We start from the raw sequence: 22365 nt of genomic DNA on the forward strand, positions 1-22365 counted from the left end.
TTACCATATCATGATACATGTTATATATATATATCACGCTATATATCGATATTTCCCCTCAAAAGCTCTTTATAAATGTGATCTGGGCAACTGAATCAAAAATCATGATGTCTTTTAAACCAAATACCTCAATATCGACACTGTAGCAATATTGTAGGGATGACTACTTGTCCCAAAATTAACACAATTAGATGTTTGATCAGTAATCATCAGTAATGTGTGGGTTAAGGCAAATATTAGAATAGATAAAACAGTTTTTCATTCATGTTTTCCACCATACATCAGCTATAATTGTATAAGGAAGCTATGCTCCACTCAGTAAAAAGCTTTTATTCATTTGATGGTTTTATCAGCTAATGAATTGGTCAACTGCTTTTTCCAGCTCCAAACTTTCGTTATTATATTGGCCATTGAAAATCCACTATTGGTCAACCTCTAATGACAATATCCAAAATATCAGACTGTGTACAGTCTCATATCATGATAATGACATATTGTATATACTGCCCCTCCCTGATTTTAAACAGAGCTCTGCATTTACTGTAGTAACAGCAGGCGTGTTTGGCTACTCAGTGGTAATAAGAGGCTGGTGTAAAGCTCTGGTGTAAACCCTAATGCAACAGTACATATTTCTAATGATTTATTACAGTACTGCTCATCATTTTACGATTTTTCAGTTTTTATTTCATAAAGCTTACAGTGTGGCGTGTTTTGATCAGAACCTACAAACAGACTTGACAAACAGTGTCAGTGTAGTAAAACCAGAGATTGATCTGTCTACATACAGAAATCAGATTGGCAGTAGATAGGCAGTGAGTCTGAAAAGCTAGCAGAGTTTAAAGTCATAAAAGCCTATACAGTTAACATGACTGAAATACTGCGGCTAGGAGGCACAATAGAAAATTTGGCAAAAGAGTAAGACTACATGACTGGTAGTTATACACTCTGGGGAGACAAAGATTGATAATTTAAAAAAAAAAAATCCCAGATCACAAAAAAAATTAAATTTTATTGTGTTGAATTTTTTATTATGGTATAGTCGTGAATCTAGATAATCTTAAATATTCTCACATGAATGACTATAAAGCTGCTAGCTCTCTGATGTACAGTTCTGTAGATGTTTCCTGATTTATTTTGAATTGTCTAAGCCTATCACCATGGCTGAAGGCTCAGGTTCCACATTGTAACCCTTCAAAAACAAGTAAAATCTCATGTGTGGGAATACTGCAGATTACAAACTAAAAAACTACAGGGAGATGAGGCTATCATCATTTATTGACCCTTTATTTGCGAATGCATGTACCACGATTATGTTGGACAGGGTCATGGTGGCATTCAATTTTCATATCATTCAGTGCCTAGATTATGATATGGAGTCATTTTAGGATTAGATGATTGACAAAGAAAAAGGACAAGTAGTACAGTAGTTAGTGAAACAAAGTGAATCAGCCTCATGAGAAGTTGAAATATCATCACAGTACATTTTTAGTGTCTTAATTAATCCTTGGTGATGCATGCCAGCATCAGAACTTTTTTGCAATGTTCAAGAACACTAAATCTTACAATTCTGACTTTTGAAATGAAATATTAAGCCATGAACAATGAGGTCTTGATTGTCAGGTTTTAATGTTGGCCCTGGGTTTTTAAAATTCATTAGAGTTAAGGTTTCATGAACAGGTGCTAATGTTTGTTATTGCTGCAGATCACAGCTCAGGAAAGAACCTGGTGACACAGAAGACAAAGAAAACAGAAAAACGGATGGTGAAAGGGAAAGGTAAATTCTTACTACTGGGGCAAACTTCTATGTTAAGACAGATTTCCATTAATTGGATTCTAGAGAGGGACTGTATGAAACCATTGTAGGTCTGAGGAGAAAAGTAGGCTGTATTCTTAATATCTTTAATATTAATAATAATAAAAATAATAATATTGTGCTGTCACTCAGCATAACATCCTTACTCCCAGTCAGTCAAGACCCCCACCTTCACCCCCCACACCCTGCTGTGCCTGCATGCGCTGTCTCTCCCTCTCACACTCACAAAAGCAGTTTGAGGCACTGCGGCCTATGCTACCTCCCTCTCATATCAAAACGGGCTTTAATACAACTTCTATTAAAAAAAAAAAGTTGCAGCCGGACAACATTTTTTTTTCCTCTCTACTCCCTCTCTCCATGACTGTTTGCTAACTGTGCATGAGCCATGTTAGTAAATCTGTATAGTAGTTTATTTATTGAACATTACAAAATCTATGTTGTCTTCTTCTGTCATTTGTAGAGCCACTCCAAGCTACAGTGAGGAGACCATGGAGTGAAGCAGAAAGGATGGCAGTGGAAAAGCACCTGGGAAACTTTATGGCAGAGCAAAGAGTTCCTGGCAAAGAGCATTGTCTGCAGGCTATACAAGCTGAGAAGGCCCTGAGTGAAAGGTCATGGAAAAATGTCAAAGACTATGTGCACAACAAAATTGTAACTTTAAATCGCAGATCTGCGACAAGAAAACTGAAGTACTAAAGGTTAGGGATGCACCATTGCAATCCATAGAGCGGATCTATAGAGATGCACCAATTGATCAGCCAGCAACCACATTCAGACAATTTTAGGCTTTACCTGGGATCACCGGAGAGGTACTGAGCAGTGTATCATTTATCCGATTCCATTGCGGTCAGACACACATGCAGCCCTCCTCAAACAGGACCGCTAGCCCAAACTGAACAACAGAAATTAAATAGTATTTGTTTGTTTATTTTTGTTGGTTTTCCTACTTTATGTGCACTCATTTAATTTTTAGCTCAGTGTCTTAACTGCATTTTTTCATCATTTGCAGTTTCAATTTCTTCACCTTCTATCTCTTCTCTCTGCTGCATCTGTGTATAAAGTGTGTGCGTTTAACTGCAGCTCCATGATTCACCATAACAGAGCAAAAACATGGATGTTACTCAAGCTGACAACATGTTATGCCGTGACCTATTACACCAGTTTTTGTTGAGGAAGGTAAGATTGTAGGCAAGAGCTGTGAATGCAAATAACAACATTGAGGTTCCATCTGAATTGGAGACGGCAACTTTTTTACTGTGGATCTGACATACGAGACTTAGGTACCAGTTTACATTATTTCAACGCATATCAGGCGGGAACAAAAATTAACTTTAAACATTTCATTTTGAGTGAAACAGCGTGCAAAATGTTAGGTAAAGTGTGATTTACAAGAACTAATTTTAAAATGGAAGTTTGTGCAAAGGGGCTCTGACCAGAATCTGTATTTTATATTTTATGAGCTTGAGTGAGTAAAGGTCCTGCACATTGATGCATTATGGGGAAATAGGCCCTTGTAATAGTCAATGCTCTGTCATGAGCATGAGAATTTATTCAAAAGTAGAGAAACAAAGAGAGATTAAGAATGCTGTAAATTAGAGTTTTTATAAAGGATAAAAGAAAATCAGAATCGGCTCAAAATCAGAATTAGCAGGTCAGGTTGCAATTGGTGCATCTCTGCTGATCTATTCACTTCAGTTTCATTTATGTTTGAAGCTTCAGTATTCTTCACTCAGTTTCAGCAATTTTATTTTATATTGTATTTGCACTAAATGTTCACAGAGAAGTTTGATTCCCATTTATGTGGAATGTTTTACTAAGCTGCTGAAGCCTCATAATTTGTTGAGTCAGAGTTTCAGCAGCTTTATTTTACATAGTGTTTGCACTTAATGTTTACAGAGAAGTTTGATTCCTACTTATTTGGCATGTTTTACTAAGCTTGTGAAGCTTCAGTATTTGTTGTTTCTCTGACCTGAGAGAAAGCTGAGGCCTCTGATGACCTGACCTGAGGACTCTGACCTCACCTGAGGAATTTGACATCACCCGAAGACTTTGATGACCTCACCTGAGGACCTGATGACTTAACCTGTGGACTCTGACCTGACTCGAGGACTCTGATGACCAAACCTGTGGACTTTGACGTCACCTGAGGGCTCTGATGACCTCACCTGTGGACTTTGACCTCACTTGAGGGCTCTGATGACCTCACCTGTGGACTTTGACCTCACCAGAGGGCTCTGATGACCTCACCTGTGGACTCTGACCTGACTCGAGGACTCTGATGACCAAACCTGTGGACTTCGACGTCACCTGAGGGCTCTGATGACCTCACCTGAGGACTCTGACCTCACCTAAGGGCTCTGATGACCTCACCTGTGGACTTTGACCTCACCAGAGGGCTCTGATGACCTCACCTGTGGACTCTGACCTGACTCAAGGACTCTGATGACCAAACCTGTGAACTTTGACCTCACCTGAGGGCTCTGACCTGACTCGAGGACTCTGATGACCAAACCTGTGAACTTTGACCTCACCTGAGGGCTCTGATGACCTCACCTGTGGACTTTGACCTCACCTGAGGGCTCTGATGACCTCACCTGTGGTCTCTGACCTGACTCGAGGATTCTGATGACCAAACCTGTGAACTTTGACCTCACCTGAGGGCTCTGATGACCTCACCTGAGGACTCTGACCTCACCTAAGGGCTCTGATGGCCTCACTTTAGTATCTTTATCTTTATACAGGGATGATGTTATTTGTTTTTCAAATAATTAAAAGACTTTCTAAGAGAAAATGTGTTGCTGTGATGTTCAGTCACCAGTAAGCATTGAGTGTAGTTTTATTAACATATATTATTACAGTATTTGTCAACAGTAAAATACAAAAGGGAGCAAAAAAGGCCTACAAGCTATAAACAGAAATGGTCTGACCAGAAATGGGCCCAACAGCGCCCCCATGAAAAAGTCCTCACTAAGATGGTACAAAACTTTTTCGCAAGGTATTTTTCCTTTGTATGTTTTAAAAATCTGAGGTGGAAACTGGAGTTAGGGGGCCACCTAGTGTTGAAATGTAAGATCAGTTTGTCTCTAAGTATAGCAGAAAGGGTGGTCCTCACTTTCAATGGGAACTTTTCCGGTCCTCACTTTAATGCCTGTACAGGAATGTGTGTGTGTGTGTGTGTGTGTGTGTGTGTAAAGGGGAAGCAGTGTGTGTATATAAACTGATGTTGAAGCCGATGTGATCATCATCTGATTTGATCATCAGAGGCTTGACAGACGAACTCCGCTCCTTCATCTAAGAGGTGAGACACACACACCATCTATTTATTTTCAAATTTATTTCAACATTAATTTATGAATTCATTATTTTATTTATTAATTTATTTCTGTAATGATTTCAGCAGACTATTTTTCATATGTTTTCATTTTTGCTGCTGTATTTATTCATATACTTTTTTTATTATTTTCATATTCATTTATTTTTTCCTGTATGTATTTACTTTATACATGATCATCCATAGTCATGTATTTATTCCTGTATTTAGTCATACATTTATTTGTTCTTTTCTCATCCTTCATACACTTACTTGATTTTTCTTCATACATATTTTTAATGTATGAAGCATATGTAAGTTATATGTATTTTAATTACATTCAACTATTTTATTTTCAACAAATGCCTCAGAGTAATTGTGAACATGACAGTAAAAAGGCTTGACTTGAATGATTTTTTTTTAGGCTCTAAAAGAGGTAAAACTATCCAGTATTTCACAATAAATAAACTTAGAACAAATCAGACAAAACAAAAATAATTTATCTAACATTTATTTTTTTTAAAATGCATCTTTTATGTTTATGTCAAACTAATACATTCAGTTTTTTATTAATGTCAAAAATGTGTGTTATAATATTCTTAAATATTTCTGTAATTCTTGTGCAGTGTTACAGTGTATCTGTGGTGCTTTATGGTGACATTTTCGCATTTACTTGGTGGTTTACATTCACTGCGTACTTTGTTTATATTTTTTCTATGTCTTTTCAATCATTAAATAATATTCTGTCTTTCTGTCCAGTTACTTCAGTGAGACCTCTTCTTTTCAACCATCATGTCAAATCAAACTACAGAATCAAAGAATGACTTGGGGCGCTACAACAAGCCGGTAGGCTACTGTAACAAAACCATCAAGTACTTTTGAGTTTTAGTCCCAGCAGTGTATGTCAGCTTACCGAAAACCAACCTGTTAGATTTCTCTGAGATCTGTGTGTACCTGCAGTTTAGAATGCTCTTAAGTGTATTCTTTAATCTATGATTCTTTCTTTCTTTATTTATTTATTTATTTTTAATTTTTAAATCATCTTTAGGTGCCGAGGTCCAACCTTGAGGATATTGATGATTCTGAGACTTTTGCTGAACATGTCATACCCCCACCCACTGGCAGAGGATATGCACCTGCAGGCGGTAAGACTTATTTAGTTTAATAGGCTAGTTATTTATCTGTCTGTAATAGTAACATATAACATTCAGAATCAGATATTCTTTATTGATCCCCTCAAGGAAAACTGGTTCACATTACAGTTACTCTTATGTAAACACACATGGAGAAAATTATTAGAAAAAATATTCGAAAAATAGAAAACAGATAAATAAGAAGTGCATATAAACGTGTTTTATGTATGTAGCACAAGTATTTTGTGTGAAATATTGTCATTATTGGCATACCAATTCTCAAGCTATGGCCAAAAAATATGTTTAGTCAGGTCACAGTGACCTTTGACCACCAAAGTCTTATCAGTTCATTGTTGAGTCCAAGTGGATGTTTGTGCCAGATTTGAAGAAATTCCTTCAGTCTGTTCTCGAGATATCAAAGTCACAAGAGAGGGACGGATGGATGGACATAAAGACAGATATATGGAGAGAATTAATTACAGACAACCCGAAAACATAATGCCTCGGGCCACTCTTCTTGCTGGCGCAGAGGCATAAAAGTAAAAATACAGAGGAATGGGTTAAGTGTATTAGAAATAAATGTCTAAATAATAAATAAAATACATGGGGTTATAGCTGCTGATAGTGGAAATGAGTCTAATGGCCAGTCTGTTGATTGTCTGATCAGTGATCAATAATCAATAAAAACATGGTGTACTGTCTCCCTTTATTCCTCCCTCTCAGATTCTCTGTCAGTGCAGAACATTGACATGTGTCAGCAGATTAATGAACCAAACCACTATACGGCCTCCTATGACATCCAAAACCTGGTGGTCCGTCGTGGTCAGGAGTTTGTGATCAGAGTCACCTTCAACCGCCCACTGGCGCAAGACGACGACTTCCAGGTCGAGTTCCTGATTGGTGAGTTTGAACTGATTCTCTGATAATAATAATTGCCCCACAGTGTCTGCTGGACCCTCACATCACTTTCTCTCTTAACTGACTATTCACTGAGAATTATTTCATTTGAATTAGCTGTTCATTACAAAGATTCCTTTTTTTTGCCTACACTAACCCTTTTCTTTTCCTAAACCCTAACCCAATAAGATAAGACAAGACAAGACAAGACAAGACAAGACAAGACAAGACAAGACAAGACAAGATAAGATAAGATAAGATAAGATAAGATAAGATAAGATAAGACATTGGGCAAATTCAGGTGGTGCAGCAGCCCATACCATACAGAAATAAAAGCATACTAAAAAGAATATAAGAATAGAATAAGAGCAAAATAAAAGTAGTATGAGGGTAGAAGAAAATTTATGAGGTAGCAGGGAATGAAACTTGAGTTAAGCCAGCGCAAACTAGTGGCACTTCCAAAAACTTATAAAACGTATAGATATGTGATTATAATCTCTGCTTCTTTCCTCACCTCATCTCATCTGACCTCATTTCATGACATCTTCCCAGTAAACTGATCATCTTCAGTCTGTTTCATTGCCACATACAGGAGGGCGTGGTTTGTGTAACAGAGCACGCTTAGTGGTCACACCTCAGCCCACCTGAGACAGTTAAACTGCTCCCTCATAAACCAATCAGCTGATGAAAAGATGCTTCTTAATAATATAATAGACTAATAAACTAATAGTCCCCCACTGAACAATTAGGCAGCTTCACATTCATTTAGCTGGCTAATTAGTACACACACTCCCCATGGCTCTGTCTCACACACACACACACACACACACACACACACACACACACACAGCTGCTGTCTGACAGATTGATGACAATTCTCCTTGTCTCCTGCCCTTGTTTCCTCTCCTTTTCTTGTCCCCTTTCCTTGTCTCCTCCTCCACTTGCCTCATCTCCTTGTTTGCTCTCCTTGACTCCTCTTCTCTTCTTGTCATGTCTCCTTGACTGCTCTTCTTGTCTCCTCGCCATGTTTCCTCTTGTTGACTGCTCTCCTTGTCTTCTCTTGTTTCCTCTCATTTCATTGTTTCCTCTCATCTCCTTGTTTCTTCTACTCTCCTGATCTTCTGTCACTTCACCTCTCCCCTTGCCTCCTCCTGTTGTATCCTGTCCTTGTTTCCTCACCTCTCCTTGTTCGTCCCCTTTACCTCTTTCGTTGTTTCCTCTCCTTGTCTGCTCATTGTTTCCTCCCATCTCTTTGTTTCTTCTCCTTGTCTTCTCTTCTTTCATCTCCCTCTTTCTTTTCCTCTACTCTCATTTCCTTGTTTCCTCAATTTTTTCCTCTTTTTGTCTCTTCTCTTTGTCTTCTCTCCTCCCTTTTCTCCTTGTTTCCTCTTTTTTTCCTTGTTTCCTCTCCTTGCCCCCTTGCATTGTTTGCTCTCATCTCTTTGTTTCCTCTTCTTGTTAACTCTCTTTTACTTCTCTCCTTGTTTCTTCTCCTTGTCTCTTCTCCTCTCTTATCTCCTTGTTATCTCTCCTTGTCTCCTCCCCTTGTTTCCGCTCCTCTTGTTGTTGTCTGTCCTATTCATCACTAATTCTCTTCCTCTTCCTCTTTCCCCTTCTCTTCCTCCTCCTCCAGGTTCCAACCCGTCACCCAATAAGGGGTCCCTGGTGGTAGTGACCTTTGGTGCCCGTCATGGTGGACCGTGGTCAGGTCAGATTCTGGAGCAGCAGGGAGAGTCTGTGATGCTGGGCATCACGCCAACACCCAGTGCTATTGTGGGGAAGTACCGTACATACGTGGCCATCGAGGTTGGTGGCAACATGCAGAGAACCAGCAGGGATACCAGCACCGACCTTTATGTGCTGTTCAACGCCTGGTGTCCAGGTATGAATGCCTCCAGTGCCACTCAGAGGAGGGAGTTACTGCTTAGAATGTCATCAGTTTAGAGTTTCACATTCTTTCATTGATCCTGATGGTATTAAAACACTTTTGGTTGTGTCTGTCTTTTCAGAGGACGCCGTGTTTCTTCCTAATGAAGCAGAGCGGCAAGAATACGTCCTGAACGACTATGGTATGATCTACCAGGGTACAGTCGGATCTGTGTCACACCGTGACTGGGTGTATGGACAGGTATACACACACACACACACACACACACACACACACACACACACACACACACACACCTACATCATAACAAATCATAAAGAATAGACATAGACTTAAAGCTGATGTGTTATCTCTCTGCAGTTTGAGCGTGGTATTCTAGACGCCTGTATTTACATCCTGGATGCGTCACGGATACCGATCTACGACCGTGGCAACGTCATCAAAATGGTCAGGATGGGATCTGCCATGGTGAGAACACAGAGTTTCACCTGCTCGACTTTAATTTAGCTGTGTTCTTTTTTTCTTTTTCTTTTTTTAAGTTACATTTTGCATTTTTAGCTAAGCTACCTTGGTTCAGAGTGAAATATCTCAACCACTATAGAAAGGATTCTTACAAAATTTGGTTCAGACATTTATCATGAATCACCAGAAGATAATTCCTGGTGATACTGATGATTCACTGAGTCTTCATCTAGTGACAAGCAGGTCAAACTTTACACAAAATACCTCTAAATTCATATCAGCATCTGCAGTGCTTTAAAGCAAGCATGCAGATATACCAGATCTTAGTGTGTTGCAATGACAGGTTAAACAATGGCATGATATTATGCTGATGTGTGTATGTTAGCATGTTAATATCATATAATTACACCATACATAAGCATGCAAAATGTCAACACACTAACATTTTTGTGTGTTTTTTGTTACCAGGCTAGCATGATAAAGTAAACCAACATGCTAACCAATGTCTTCCTTCAGATTAACTCTCAGGATGATAGGGGCGTGTTAGTTGGGAACTGGAGTGACGATTACTCGATGGGCAGGTCCCCGACATCTTGGACGGGCAGTGTCAAGATCCTGCTGCAGTACGCCAACACTGGAGTCCCTGTCTGCTTCGCCCAGTGCTGGGTGTTTGCTGGAGTCTTTAACACCTGTAAGAGCATGCACTCCTAATTACCATTATATACTTTTAAAATGCCTGTGCACGTCAGGACTTTTAGATAGCTTCAAGCAAGGGTCGACTGATGAGTGGGCCCACCAAGCCTAGGCCTGGGGGTTGTTTTTGCAACCACAAAAAAAGCCAAAAACACATTAAGAGACATAAAAAACCCCACAAAAACAGCCATAGAAAAGATACAAAACTACTACAGAGAGACCAACAAACAAACACCAAATTTTGCAAAAACATCGACAAATGACCACAATGAGAAATCTTTATCTGAAAAGTAAAAGTAAAGTAAATGCATAAATATATATGTCAAGTAAAAGCCCTGACAGGCAAGGTGAAAAAAGAGCAATGTCAGCCAAAACCTACATTTATCTACTATATATGAGATATCATCTCCTATGCAAGGATACAGTCTCCTTATAGGAGATTATGCCATGAGAAAGCCATGCAGAATAAAGCATTTAGTGCACGATACAAAGGGCATTGAAAGTTCATTCAAATGTAGCATTAACAAAAGGTTTTTTTCAGGCAAGCTGTCGAATGCATTTCAAACACCAGGAGACCTAAAATTTAGGAAATCTAGATCTATCTCCTATCTAGGAGATGATGTTCTGTCAGTACTTTCATCTTGCCTTTCAGGGCTATCATACAAAATTGTTCTTATGTACAGTACTCAAATGATTCTAATTGTTTCCCACTGCTATAATTTTGTACAAAGCTAGATGCATCAAAGTCAGAATATTTTACTCAATTTTAGATGCTAATAATTTAAATATTTCACATCTCTACAGTCCTACGTGCCATTGGTATCCCTTCAAGGGTCATCACCAACTTCAGTTCAGCTCATGACAACACAGGCAACCTGAAGACCGACCTCATCTGCAAGCCTGATGGCTCACCAGACGAGCGCCACACCAGGGACTCCATCTGGTTGGTCCAAATGCCTGTCAGTCATGTCTGTTGCTAGGAGACTTCCAGTCCAGAAGTACTTTCTTTATCTTGCCCTGTGCATGTTTTAGAAAGTAATGATTTAAACCACAAAGAAAACCTCCAGCCAGCTCATGGTAGATATAAACAAGTTGCCATTACAGCTCACCCCCTAAGTAGAAAAAATGAAAATACACAAAGAAATACCTCAAATTCAAACTTAAGTAGAGAACTTGGGAGAACGTACTTTCCACCACTGGAGAGAAGTCGCTAGTAGATACTGTGTCTTCCCTGCGCCCTCATATTGTCCAAATACTGCAGTATCTGAGTATTTTTTAGGTCTCAGACTGGTCTGTGACAATGATTATCTTTGAGGTCGAAGGGTATTCAGATATGAAATTAAGGTATTACAACTTGTGTAATTTGTGGTTTGGGTAACTAAACAGATACAAAAATGTGTACTAACAGGTCTTCTTTATAGGAACTACCACTGCTGGAATGAGGTGTTCATTTCACGCAATGACCTGCCACCTGGACTCGGAGGATGGCAGGTGGTGGACGCCACGCCCCAGGAGACCAGTGATGGTAAGACAGACAGACAGACAGACAGACAGACAGATGATAGATCAGGAGACAGATGGACAAGTGGACAATAAACTCTGTGTTTGCTTTACAGGACATTATCGCTGTGGTCCAGCTTCAGTCGCTGCCATCAAGGAAGGGCTGCTTTGTCACCCGTATGATGCTGGATTTGTCTTTGCTGAAGTTAGTTTCAACTTTTCTTTCAGTGGAAAAAGTACTCAGATCTTTTAGTTCAGTAAAAGTAGAAATACCACAGACAAAACACCGGACGCATTTTCCCCACAAATACAAAATGCTAACGTTATTAGCACAAGCCTATGGCATTTTACATTGTATAAATTAGCCTACTGGCTAGCAGATTGTTTTTTAATTTTTTCTATTCCTGTGAAGCCAGAGAAACGGGACCATTTAACGAAGGTAACGTTACAAAATTCGGCACTATTACAACTCACATGGTTTACTGACAAATGAATCATCTTATACTACACACGTTTTAAACTACAGTACACACGAGCAGCAGTAGCTCAGTCCACAGGGACTTGGCTTAGGTTTGGGAACTGGTTCAAGTCCCCATCGGGACCAAAATATGGAGCGTGAACTGGTAGCTGGAGAGGTGCCAGTTCACCTCCTGGGCACTGCTAAGGTGCCCTTGAGCAAGGCACCAAACTCTGTCCATGTGCAGCCCCCTCACTCTGACACCTCTCCATTTAATGCATATATAGGTCCTGTTTGTGCGTGTGTGTATATAAAAAACAAAAACAAAAAGCAAACCCCATTATCGTAGTACATTAATCGCATTGCAATTAACACGTTAACACTGACAGCCCTATGTAAAATATTTTATAAGATTATTATTATCGGTGCATCTCTGAAGGTGATTTTAAATCAATGTGATTGGAGACTAAATTTATTTGTTTTTTTAGTTGATATTTATATTTAGTTTATTTGCACATACAAATACACAATGTGTATTAAAAAGAAAGTAAGGATTTTAAAAGTTTGAACATTGTGTAGGAGAGGTTGGAATTTAAAAAATGGCTTATGAAGATACCTCCACTATTGATGAACAATAATTACAAATGAAAAAGAAAAATATAAAACAAAGAGTACATAACTGATCATTGTTTCAAGACCAAGCAGTAAAAGGAAACTGATAGAAATGGACAAGTTTAAAAGTTTAGACATACAAGTTAAGATGCATTACAAAGGAAGTGTTATAAATCTTTGAAACTTTCAGGTGTTTAATTGTTATAAAAGACAAGAAAAATTATTTTTAAAAAACAAGAAAAAAAGAGGATGAACAATTGTTTTGTCAGATTAGTTGTTTACATCAGTAATTAAGTCCAAATGAGAAATATTTTCATTGTCTCACTTCTCAGATCTTATTATGCGCTACTTTTTTTCTTTTCATGTGACAGAAAATTTTACAGTTTTGTACCAATCAAACATTGTTGACTACTTCCTGACATCGTGTAGGCTAAATATTTAGTTGAATTAATGAAAATGGTGCCACCTATGAACGTATTAGTATCACTATTATTTTATTTTGGTCTTTTTTTCTTCCTCCATAGAACATTTCTAACATTTATGGCACATAAACAAACAAACATCCATCATCATCAAAAAACATATACTGGTAATATTTGAAGTACTAAGTTTAAGGGCTCTAGTTTCCCGGTGCAGCGCAGGGTGGCGAACGCCGCGCAGAGCTAGTTTCAAACAGCGCAACCCGAGGCGCGCTCAGTTTGGTAGTTTGGCAGACCGAGGTGCGCTGAGATGGGTGTGGCGGCGCAGCAGGGGGAGGTGTCGACAGCTCCAGCTTGGCGCAGTGACAGTTTCGTGCCAAAAGGCTTCACCGAAGGTGCATTTAAAGCTCGCCAGCTGAAACCACGTCTACTGTCAGCACAGGCCGGTGTAAGCTGAAGTTTGGCTGACCGGCGGACAGTGCACACACGTCACCAGAACCTCACAGGCAGGTTTCCAGAATATCAGGCACATTAACGATGCAATAAATAGCCACAAAACCACTATTCAATGCAACTATCTGCAATCAGCACATAAATGTATCTCTATATCGACTGTCCCGTCACATCTGATGTCAGATCAAAGGGGATTGGCACCGTTTGGCACGTTTGGCACGCGTAATGGAAACCCAACCTGATTTGATTAACACAGCTGCAAACTAATGAGTTCACACCCCTCTCAGCCAACCACAAACAGCCACAGCATCAGATAGGGAGTATATATTCAGCATCTGTCAGCTTAGAAAGGTCAAATGAAAAGAAACAGAGTGAGACTGCGAGAGAACGAGAGAAGCGCGCACGAGAAAGCAACATTGATTTACAATTGTGGTGACCTCCTCCCAGGCTACCTTTGCATCATCAGCCCGTGGAGGTCTGCTCACAGTTCTGTATATTCGGACACTGCGAGCTTGGACCTCCCAGACCAAAACATCAGTTTCCTCCTGGGAGAAGTTTGGTCGTCTGACGCTGCTGCTCTCTTCCGCCATGGCGAATTGAGTAAACTCTCATTACGCCTTCGCGCGGTGCATTTAAGGGCGAGGAGAGGGGCTCATTTGATTGGTGTGATGTGTGTAAAACCCACTCCACGCCTTCTCTCCTCCCTCTTTCCAACTTGCGCAGGTAGGAGGGATGGAGGTGGGAAAGAGGAGTAGCTGCGCCAGCGTGCACGGTGTGCCAAACTTGCAAAATCCGCCTGGCCACACCCAGTTGGCGAAGCGCAGGTGTGCTGTGCCCCCGCCTCGCCTGGTCTGCGAAACTAGAGCCCTAAATGTTGTTTTGAACATTAATATTTTGTTAAAATGTCACAATCGCAGTGTTTCCTGCCTTTCAGGTGAACAGTGACGTGGTCTTCCACAAGCGGGATCGCTATGGGGTTTTGACTCCGTACAGGGTGGAAAAGACTCATATTGGACAGGCTATTTACACCAAGTCTGTGGGCAACAACTCATATAATGACATCACACACACTTACAAGTACCCTGAAGGTAAAACACACACACACACACACACACACACACACACACACACACACACACACACACACATGCACACAACCTTTAAGTGAGAAAAAGTAATAAGATGTATCCGTTGGTTTAAAAGGCCAAGTGAGTGGTGGTAATTATATTAATTTATTTGTTGATTATATTTCGTATCATTTATCTGAATCTGAATCGCCTGGTATATAACAAATGTTATGCTATATTACATTACAAATACTTTGAAACATTTTTAGTGCCATTTTTGCTATGTGGTGGAGTAAAAGTATCAGTACAAGTACCTTAAATTTGTACAGTGAATGCACTTTGTTACTATACACCACTGGAGAGAGCGCATATGTTTGTACATACTGCATCTTTAATGTGACTGATGTAAAGCCAGGAGATATGGGGCACCAAATGTAAATATATATATGTATATATATATATATATGTACACACGATATTCTTGCTGATATATTTTGGATATTTAGTTCAATTTCCTCACATTTAGCTAGATGTAAACTTAGATTTAACATTTTGATTTAGATCTAATATTTAGATTTAAATTTAATTTTTAGATTTAAATTTACATTTATTTTAAATCTTTACATTTAACACATTTTTCACAGAAAACAAATTGTTAATGCATATTACATGTTGTTTGACTCAAATGTGAGTAAAGTAAGTTAAATATTCAAAATATATCAGCAAAGAAATTGCAAAAGATTTTTTTTTTTACTTTTGGAGCCCCATACTGAAATGGAACTGAAATTTTGTACTGAAGTGATGTCTATCCGCAGGAAGTGCTGATGACAACAGGACTATGACTCGGGCGGAGGAGTACGGCTGTATGAGAGATCACTCTGAGCTGCCTGAGTCCCAGCTGTCTATCATCATGAATGCCCCACAGGTAGCACATTTGTCCACACATCTGTCTGTCAATATTTACATTTATCCATCTGTGTATCAATCTAGCATCCATCCATCAACCTCTGTGTACATGAATCTGTCCATCCATTCATGTATTCATTTATCATGCATCTCTGTACCTACCCATATGTGAGCACATCCATTTATTCATCCATCAGTCCATCCATCCATTCATCTTGTTTATAACTTTAAAGACTAGTGGCAGAAGAAGTAAAAGTTGTAATACCACAGTGCCAAAATACTGTTAGATGCAAATTTTAATTTTACTTACATAAACGTATAAAAGTGTTAGCATTAAAAAATTCTTTAATTCCCAAAACTAAAAGTACTCATTATGCAGAATAGTTTATATCAGAATAATACATGATATATAACTGGATTATAATTATTAATGCATTAATGTGTTCATCACTTTTAATGTTGTAAAGTTGGAGCTTATTTTAATTTCTTCATATACTGTATATTGTTAATAGATTGATTATTTGTATGAATAATCTGAGTCTACAAAGTAACGAAGGCTGGCAAACTTAGTCAAGTAATAAGTGGTTATATTTCCCTCTGATATGTAGTGGATTAAAAATATACTGTTGCATAAATGAATACTCAAGTAAAGTACAAGTACCTCAGAATTGTACTTTCTACAGTACTTTGCTGTTTGAAACTCAAGCTTACCATTTCAGGTTCTTAAGTTGAAATAAAAATGAACTTCACGGAATCAACTGCAGCAAACTGGCTATTTACTGTTAATGACTTAACAACAACAATGGCCCCATAATTTCCCTCCATCCCACCATCCTTTAAACAGTGGTGGATTTATTCAAGTGCTGTACTGAAGTACAAATTCAAGGTACTTGTACTCTGTACTCCTCTCCACAGGTCCTCCTGGGTCAAGATGTGAACCTGCAGGTGGATTTCCACAACCAGAGTGAATACCCCATGACAGTCCAAACTCACCTGGCCGCTTCCATCATCTTCTACACCGGAGTCAGAGCCAGTCACCTGAAAGACCTGACCTTCAACATCACCGTGCCACCCCATGAGAGTGAGTGACATCAAAGAGGAAGGTTCTGTGTATTTGTGGTTTTCAGAATTAAATTCTGTTACAGTCAGGATTTGTGAATGTGTGTGTGTTGCAGTAAAGAGTGAAATGCTGAAGTTCCCGGCTCAGGAGTACTTGCCTCACCTGGGCTCTCAGCAGTGTTTGCACTTTACTGTGACTGGAACAGCTGATGACCAATCAGTGACTGCCATCAAGGTGGTCGAGCTGCAGACTCCGATGCTCACCCTGACGGTAAAACACACAGCACACAAATCAGGCATCAGATAAAAGCATCTCTACATGACTTTAGTAACCTTGTGCGTATTTATTCTAATGTACATGAATAAATATAGGCATGCATAGTTGATCTTTGCACTCCGTCAATGAACCATTAGGCAAAAAGGTGATGCCATGACACACTTTGAATGATAGCCCCATCGACTGCATGATGAAGAAATAAAAGCATTGAGAAATGTATTTAAATAATAAAACAGACATAAATGAGTTTGGGAAAATAAATAGGAGGGTCATTGCAAAAGGCAAAATAATCCATAAACACATTTTAAAAAAAAAATTAAAAATTAGTACATTATACATTTGACAGTATATTTATTTTATTTATTATTGATTATTACAAAAATTATTTAATTTTTATAATACATAAATAAATAAAAAACCAAATATTAAAAGGAATTAAATAGAAAAGTAAATAATAGGGGAATTAACACAAAGGTAGATAAATAAAAATGCAGATTTAAACAGAAATATAAATTCAGGTGACTTTTTATCAATTAATTGATGCCTTCATTTGTTTTAAATAATATTTTGTTGTTGTTTAATGACATACTCAATAATTTATTGAGTCATCAATTAGTTCAGTTTTGATTTTGGCAATTTCTGTCCTATGTAGAATATAGACTACAACTTTACCACAAACTTTTATTTACTTTTACTTGCATTTATTTTGACAGGAACTCTATCTTAAGCAAATTATATTTTTTAAAATCCTATCCTTTTATTAAAATCAATAGTACACTTGCAATACTATGACAACATTTTTTTTAAGTCAGACACATTTTTTTCAAGATGATAAAAGTAACTTTATAAAAAATTACACATATTTCTGCTGCTAACTTTAGCTTTCTCTGTCCCTCCACACCAGGTTTTGTGTAAGCAGTAGGTTTTAGAGATGCTTTTCTTCATGATCATCAATTTTAAAACAAGGAAAATCTCCAAAACTGGGATTCTTTAAACAAAAGGGACACAATACTGTGTGCTGTCAGGGAAAAAAATTAACAAAATATTCATTTTATAGTATCAAAAATAATCATAATAATCACGATTATCCAAAAGCATACTCAATATTTACCCGACAATAACACTAAACTCCACTACTATTACAATAAAAAATCCTCCTGAGACCTCAGCTTTTGTTTAGCATGCATTTTTAATTTTTCACAGTTATTTGGGGTTAGTTGGACCTGATAAGTATAAAAAACTAAGCACTGTCTTTGGACAGTAAGTTGTTTTGGAAAATAGAATGTCCTCATATGAGGACCACGGGTTCATTTTTAAAAGTCACAGGTGTGTTATAAAGCATAACACAGTTCATTTCAGTGCCTGAACATTGCTTTGCAAAAACTAAATTGTAAACATGCCGCATTTGTTCAATGTTTTGTAATTCTATGGGTTAGAGGTCACCATTCAAGTCTAAAACTGTTCATGTAAATACCTGGACATGGCTGTTCAAAAACAAAATTCCAAATAATGCAACATATCTAAATGTGATGTGTTCATTTTGTCACTCTGTATGAATTTTCCTTGCTCCATACTCCGTACTATGAATGTCCTTTGTCTATATGACTGGTCTGTCACACCTCACTGTGTGAAATGCACTGATAATACAATAATGAAGTCTCAATGTCCTGAGACTAGTACTTCCTAATAAACAGTGTTTTAGTTTGTTACTATTACTAAAACTGGTCACATTTCTAAGTCATATCAAACTACAAATGTCATTAAGCAATATTAAACAAGTTTCAACTATAACATTTGATCAGGTTTTGAACCTTGTCCATTTTCATATCAGAATCTGCTGTAGATTCTGGCAGAGATGGCAGCCATCTTGTGTGAACATGGAGTAGTGTATTTTGCTACCACTAGATGGCACAAAATAGTGTCCACGAACCAGCACAACAGGTCTAAGTTAAGCAATATGAAGTTTAGGGTGCAGTAACCTTACTAAAGCATTTAGTCTTTGTAGCAATAATCCTATGTAATAGCCTGCAGTAATGGAAAATACTGAGAAGTAGGCCCACCTTGTGTATTTGTAGAAAAATATGGCTTGAAAAAGATTTTTACTCCAGGCTTCTGTTGTTATTGTTCTCCTTCTTCTACTACTACTTCTTCTTCTGTGTTTCTAGGTGAGTGGCCAGCCTCAGGTGCAGAAGGAGATGTTTGTGACGGTCTCCTTCACCAACCCCTTCAACTTCCCCCTGCAGGAGGTCAACCTGTCCATGGAGGGACCAGGACTCATGAGCGACAGGACACATTACTACAGGTACACACACACACCTGTGAAGACATGTTGACTGATGTTTGCCTCAGGTGTATTTATACCTGTCTGTGTGTGTTTCAGTGTCATTGATGCTCAGGCTTCGATCACCTGGACAGAGTCCTTCACCCCTCGGCTGGAGGGACAACGCTGCCTTGTGGCGGTGCTGGACTGCAAGAACCTCCGTCAGGTAACTTCAACAACTTTCTGTAAAATTTTTGCTCAGTATCATTAAACCACATTTCCCATCAGGCCTCTGGGAATTTTACCCACGTAGCTCTTAAGATCAGTTCAGCAGTTTGTACCAGGAACAACTGACAAATAATAAAATCTAGTTTTCCACCTACAATTTCTGCCTACATTTCCACAAGTAGGATAGAAATGCAGAAGATAGCATATTAGCATGCTCAACATTACACAATAATATCCCACATGCTTTGGATCTTAACAAGCATGTTGCCATGTGCTAATATTAGCATTAACTGTGAATGACAGACTAGTTCACTAGACATTACGTAGTAGACATTAACTGACCAATCATTTTTATATTTATCGTTAAGATTAACAAACTAAGTGTAGGCATGTTATTGTAGTATGTTAAAGTTAGTATTCAACTTCAAAAGAGCCATAAACCTATTAGATATTAGCAAAATGTAGTGCGTTATGTGCTGGACAACCCACAGCTGTTAACTTTGACTGACAAATAAACATGCACTACTTGGTGTTATATAGGCCTACAGAATATAAAGTTACATCTGTGTGAGGCAGGGGCACCATCTTGGGGGACTGCCTGTTGTTCAGGTAGCCCAAAAATTCTGAATCCCTCTTAAGGCTCGTTTATACTCCCCTTAAGAATGAAATGAGATAGGTCTGTTTCAAACACTGCAAACATGGTTGCCCTCATACTTCCATTCGTCCTTTATGATGGTATAGATACAGCCCATAGATGGTACTAAAGGGTGGAATCAAACGTCTCTGACTACAAACCAGGTGACCGTGGAGGTGATTTGATCCTTTTAACTGAGGCAGCATTGCAGATGGCGCCAGTGGTCTGTGCAGCCATTATATACATCCCAACATGTGGACAGAAATTATTTTTCGTATATTACCAATTCATTCCGTTTCACCATTATTTAAATGTCTTAAATGTCGTGTCCTGCGGTCTTATCTTGCTGGAACTAAACTGTAGGCATTTCACTATTAAAAGCACAGCTACTAAATCTACCAAATTGTAAAATGTCTACAAATAGACAGGATATAAATATGTACACACAGCATTTTGCTTGCTAATAGGGTTACTGCTACATAATAACCTCCTAAAAGTGTTAACAAAAATGTTAGCCTATATTAATAACATGACACGTGCAAAGGTTAGCATTACTGGCCCATGGCATTTTACATGCTAAAATTAGCATTTCAGTGTTTTCTGATATTTAATACTCTGTAAGCATATTAGGTGGGGGAGGCCTTCTGGGCAGAGTTTGCATGTTTTCCTTGTGTCACTGTGAGTTTTCTCCGGGTTCTCTGGCTTCCTCCCACAGTCCAAAGGTTAATTGGTGACTCTAGATTGGTCGTAGGTGTGAATGTGAGCCTGCAATAATCTGTCGAGGGTGTACCTCGTTTCCCAGCCCCCCTGCAACCCCCAATAGGATAAGCATTACAGAAAATGAATGAAAGAATGAAAGCATTTCAATATATGCTAAATTTAGCATTTAGCTTAAAGCATAAACCCACCAAATATTAGCAAAATGTCTACAAATAGACATAGGATAGAAATGCTGACAATTAGCATCTAAACATGATCGCTAATAGGCTTAATGCTACATTTCAACATCCCAAAACTGTTAACAAACATATTATATGAAAACATAACATTTACAAACATTAACATTCAGCACACGGCGTGTTACACACTAGACATTAGTATGCCAATATTTTGTAAAATTTAACATGCTGGTGTTGCTAATAGGCCTATGCTAAAATCAGTACTAAACCCAAAGCTTGGATGAATCAGTTAAACATTACCATATTAGCATATTGTGGTTGTGCTAGCATGTTTCTATGCTAACATCAGTATAAGACTGAGCAGTTATTGACATGTTGCTTATCTCTTTGTTTTATTTTTGTAAAGTGTTTAATTTGTGTATAGCTAATTCAACATTTTAACATGTTAGCATTCAGCTAAGTCTGACAAAATTCGGCTTTTGTCCTAAAATGGCCACCATAATAAACCCTTTTTTCTCTCTCTTTCTTATAATTTATCATACATATAAAAAAAACATGTACAAATACACAGCAATCTATACAGAGAGAGAGAGAGAGAGAGAGAGAGAGAGAGGGAGAGAGAGAATTTTTGGTTTATTTTTTTATTTTAATGATTTCAATTTAACTGAACCAGTGTTAGCGCATCCATTGATTGATGTTCATTGTTGTATTTTTTTCAGGTGAGGGGATCTACTCATATCCTCATCATGCCCTGAAATGATTGGCTCACAGAGCTAGGTGACGCTGCCCCATCTCCATTTTCACCGCGCATCCACCAATCACAGAAGCTTTAAACTGAGCGGGCGGAGCCAACAAACCGTGCAAATGACATCTTTGATGATGATTTGATTTCTTCCTTAATTTTATTTACATATATCTTTGCTTAACAGACTCAGGGGGTTTTGTGTGACATTTTAAAATTAGCTTAGCTAGTTTAGTGAGGAAGCTCAAGGGTTAAAGGTAACAGTATGCTTAAAATGCATAAACCTGGAATTAAAAAAAATTATTGGGCAGATTTGAGAAATTGTAGGATTTGTTTGTTTTTTAATTGATACAGTGATTTGAGGTTACATGTAAAATCTATATTTTAGATTCATTACATGATATATTTACATGATATATAACAGTAATTGATAATAATAATTTTAAAATAGCCAAAAAATCAAATGCAGCATAAACACGGTGTTGGATAATGAACCTACAAAGCAAAAGTTTATGGACATCCTAATGGTCCTGCCACATGTGATTGGAACAGAGGGTGTCCACATACTTTTTGCCATATAGTTTACAACTGGAACAAGGGTAAAAAAAAAAAAACAGCTCTGGAATCTTCTCTGGTTCAACACCAACTTTTAATCA

General features: G+C 38.2%; 1 protein-coding gene and 1 long non-coding RNA gene across 2 annotated transcripts; one reads left to right on the top strand and one right to left on the bottom strand.

The window, feature by feature from the left end:
- Positions 1–3577: 3577 nt before the first annotated feature.
- On the bottom strand, positions 3578–4549 carry LOC125882149 (uncharacterized). The gene is made up of 3 exons (XR_007448308.1): positions 4266–4549; positions 4015–4101; positions 3578–3973 (listed from the first exon to the last, which is right to left on the bottom strand). It is a non-coding gene; the product is annotated as an uncharacterized LOC125882149 (long non-coding RNA).
- A 1366-nt stretch (positions 4550–5915) lies between these two features.
- LOC125882272 (coagulation factor XIII A chain-like) lies at positions 5916–21911 on the top strand. Its single transcript, XM_049566055.1, has 17 exons — positions 5916–5969; positions 6172–6268; positions 6980–7156; positions 8787–9035; positions 9163–9281; positions 9402–9509; positions 10020–10194; positions 11001–11139; positions 11618–11721; positions 11813–11901; positions 14572–14725; positions 15520–15629; positions 16526–16691; positions 16786–16940; positions 19112–19248; positions 19327–19432; positions 21687–21911. Exons 1-17 carry the CDS (start codon positions 5916–5918, stop codon positions 21720–21722), a joined length of 2175 nt encoding a protein of 724 aa, XP_049422012.1. The 3' UTR covers positions 21723–21911.
- The last annotated feature ends 454 nt before the right edge of the window (positions 21912–22365 follow it).

This window comes from Epinephelus fuscoguttatus, linkage group LG21 (genome assembly GCF_011397635.1).
Source record: "Epinephelus fuscoguttatus linkage group LG21, E.fuscoguttatus.final_Chr_v1".
Taxonomy (NCBI): domain Eukaryota; kingdom Metazoa; phylum Chordata; class Actinopteri; order Perciformes; family Serranidae; genus Epinephelus; species Epinephelus fuscoguttatus.

Coding starts and splice junctions, on each gene's coding strand:
- LOC125882272 (XM_049566055.1), top strand. CDS start 5,916: ATGTCAAATCAAACTACAGAATCAAAGAATGACTTGGGGCGCTACAAC. Junction 6,269..6,979: donor AGGATATGCACCTGCAGGCG/GTAAGACTTATT, acceptor CCTCCCTCTCAG/ATTCTCTGTCAGTGCAGAAC. Junction 7,157..8,786: donor CCAGGTCGAGTTCCTGATTG/GTGAGTTTGAAC, acceptor CTCCTCCTCCAG/GTTCCAACCCGTCACCCAAT.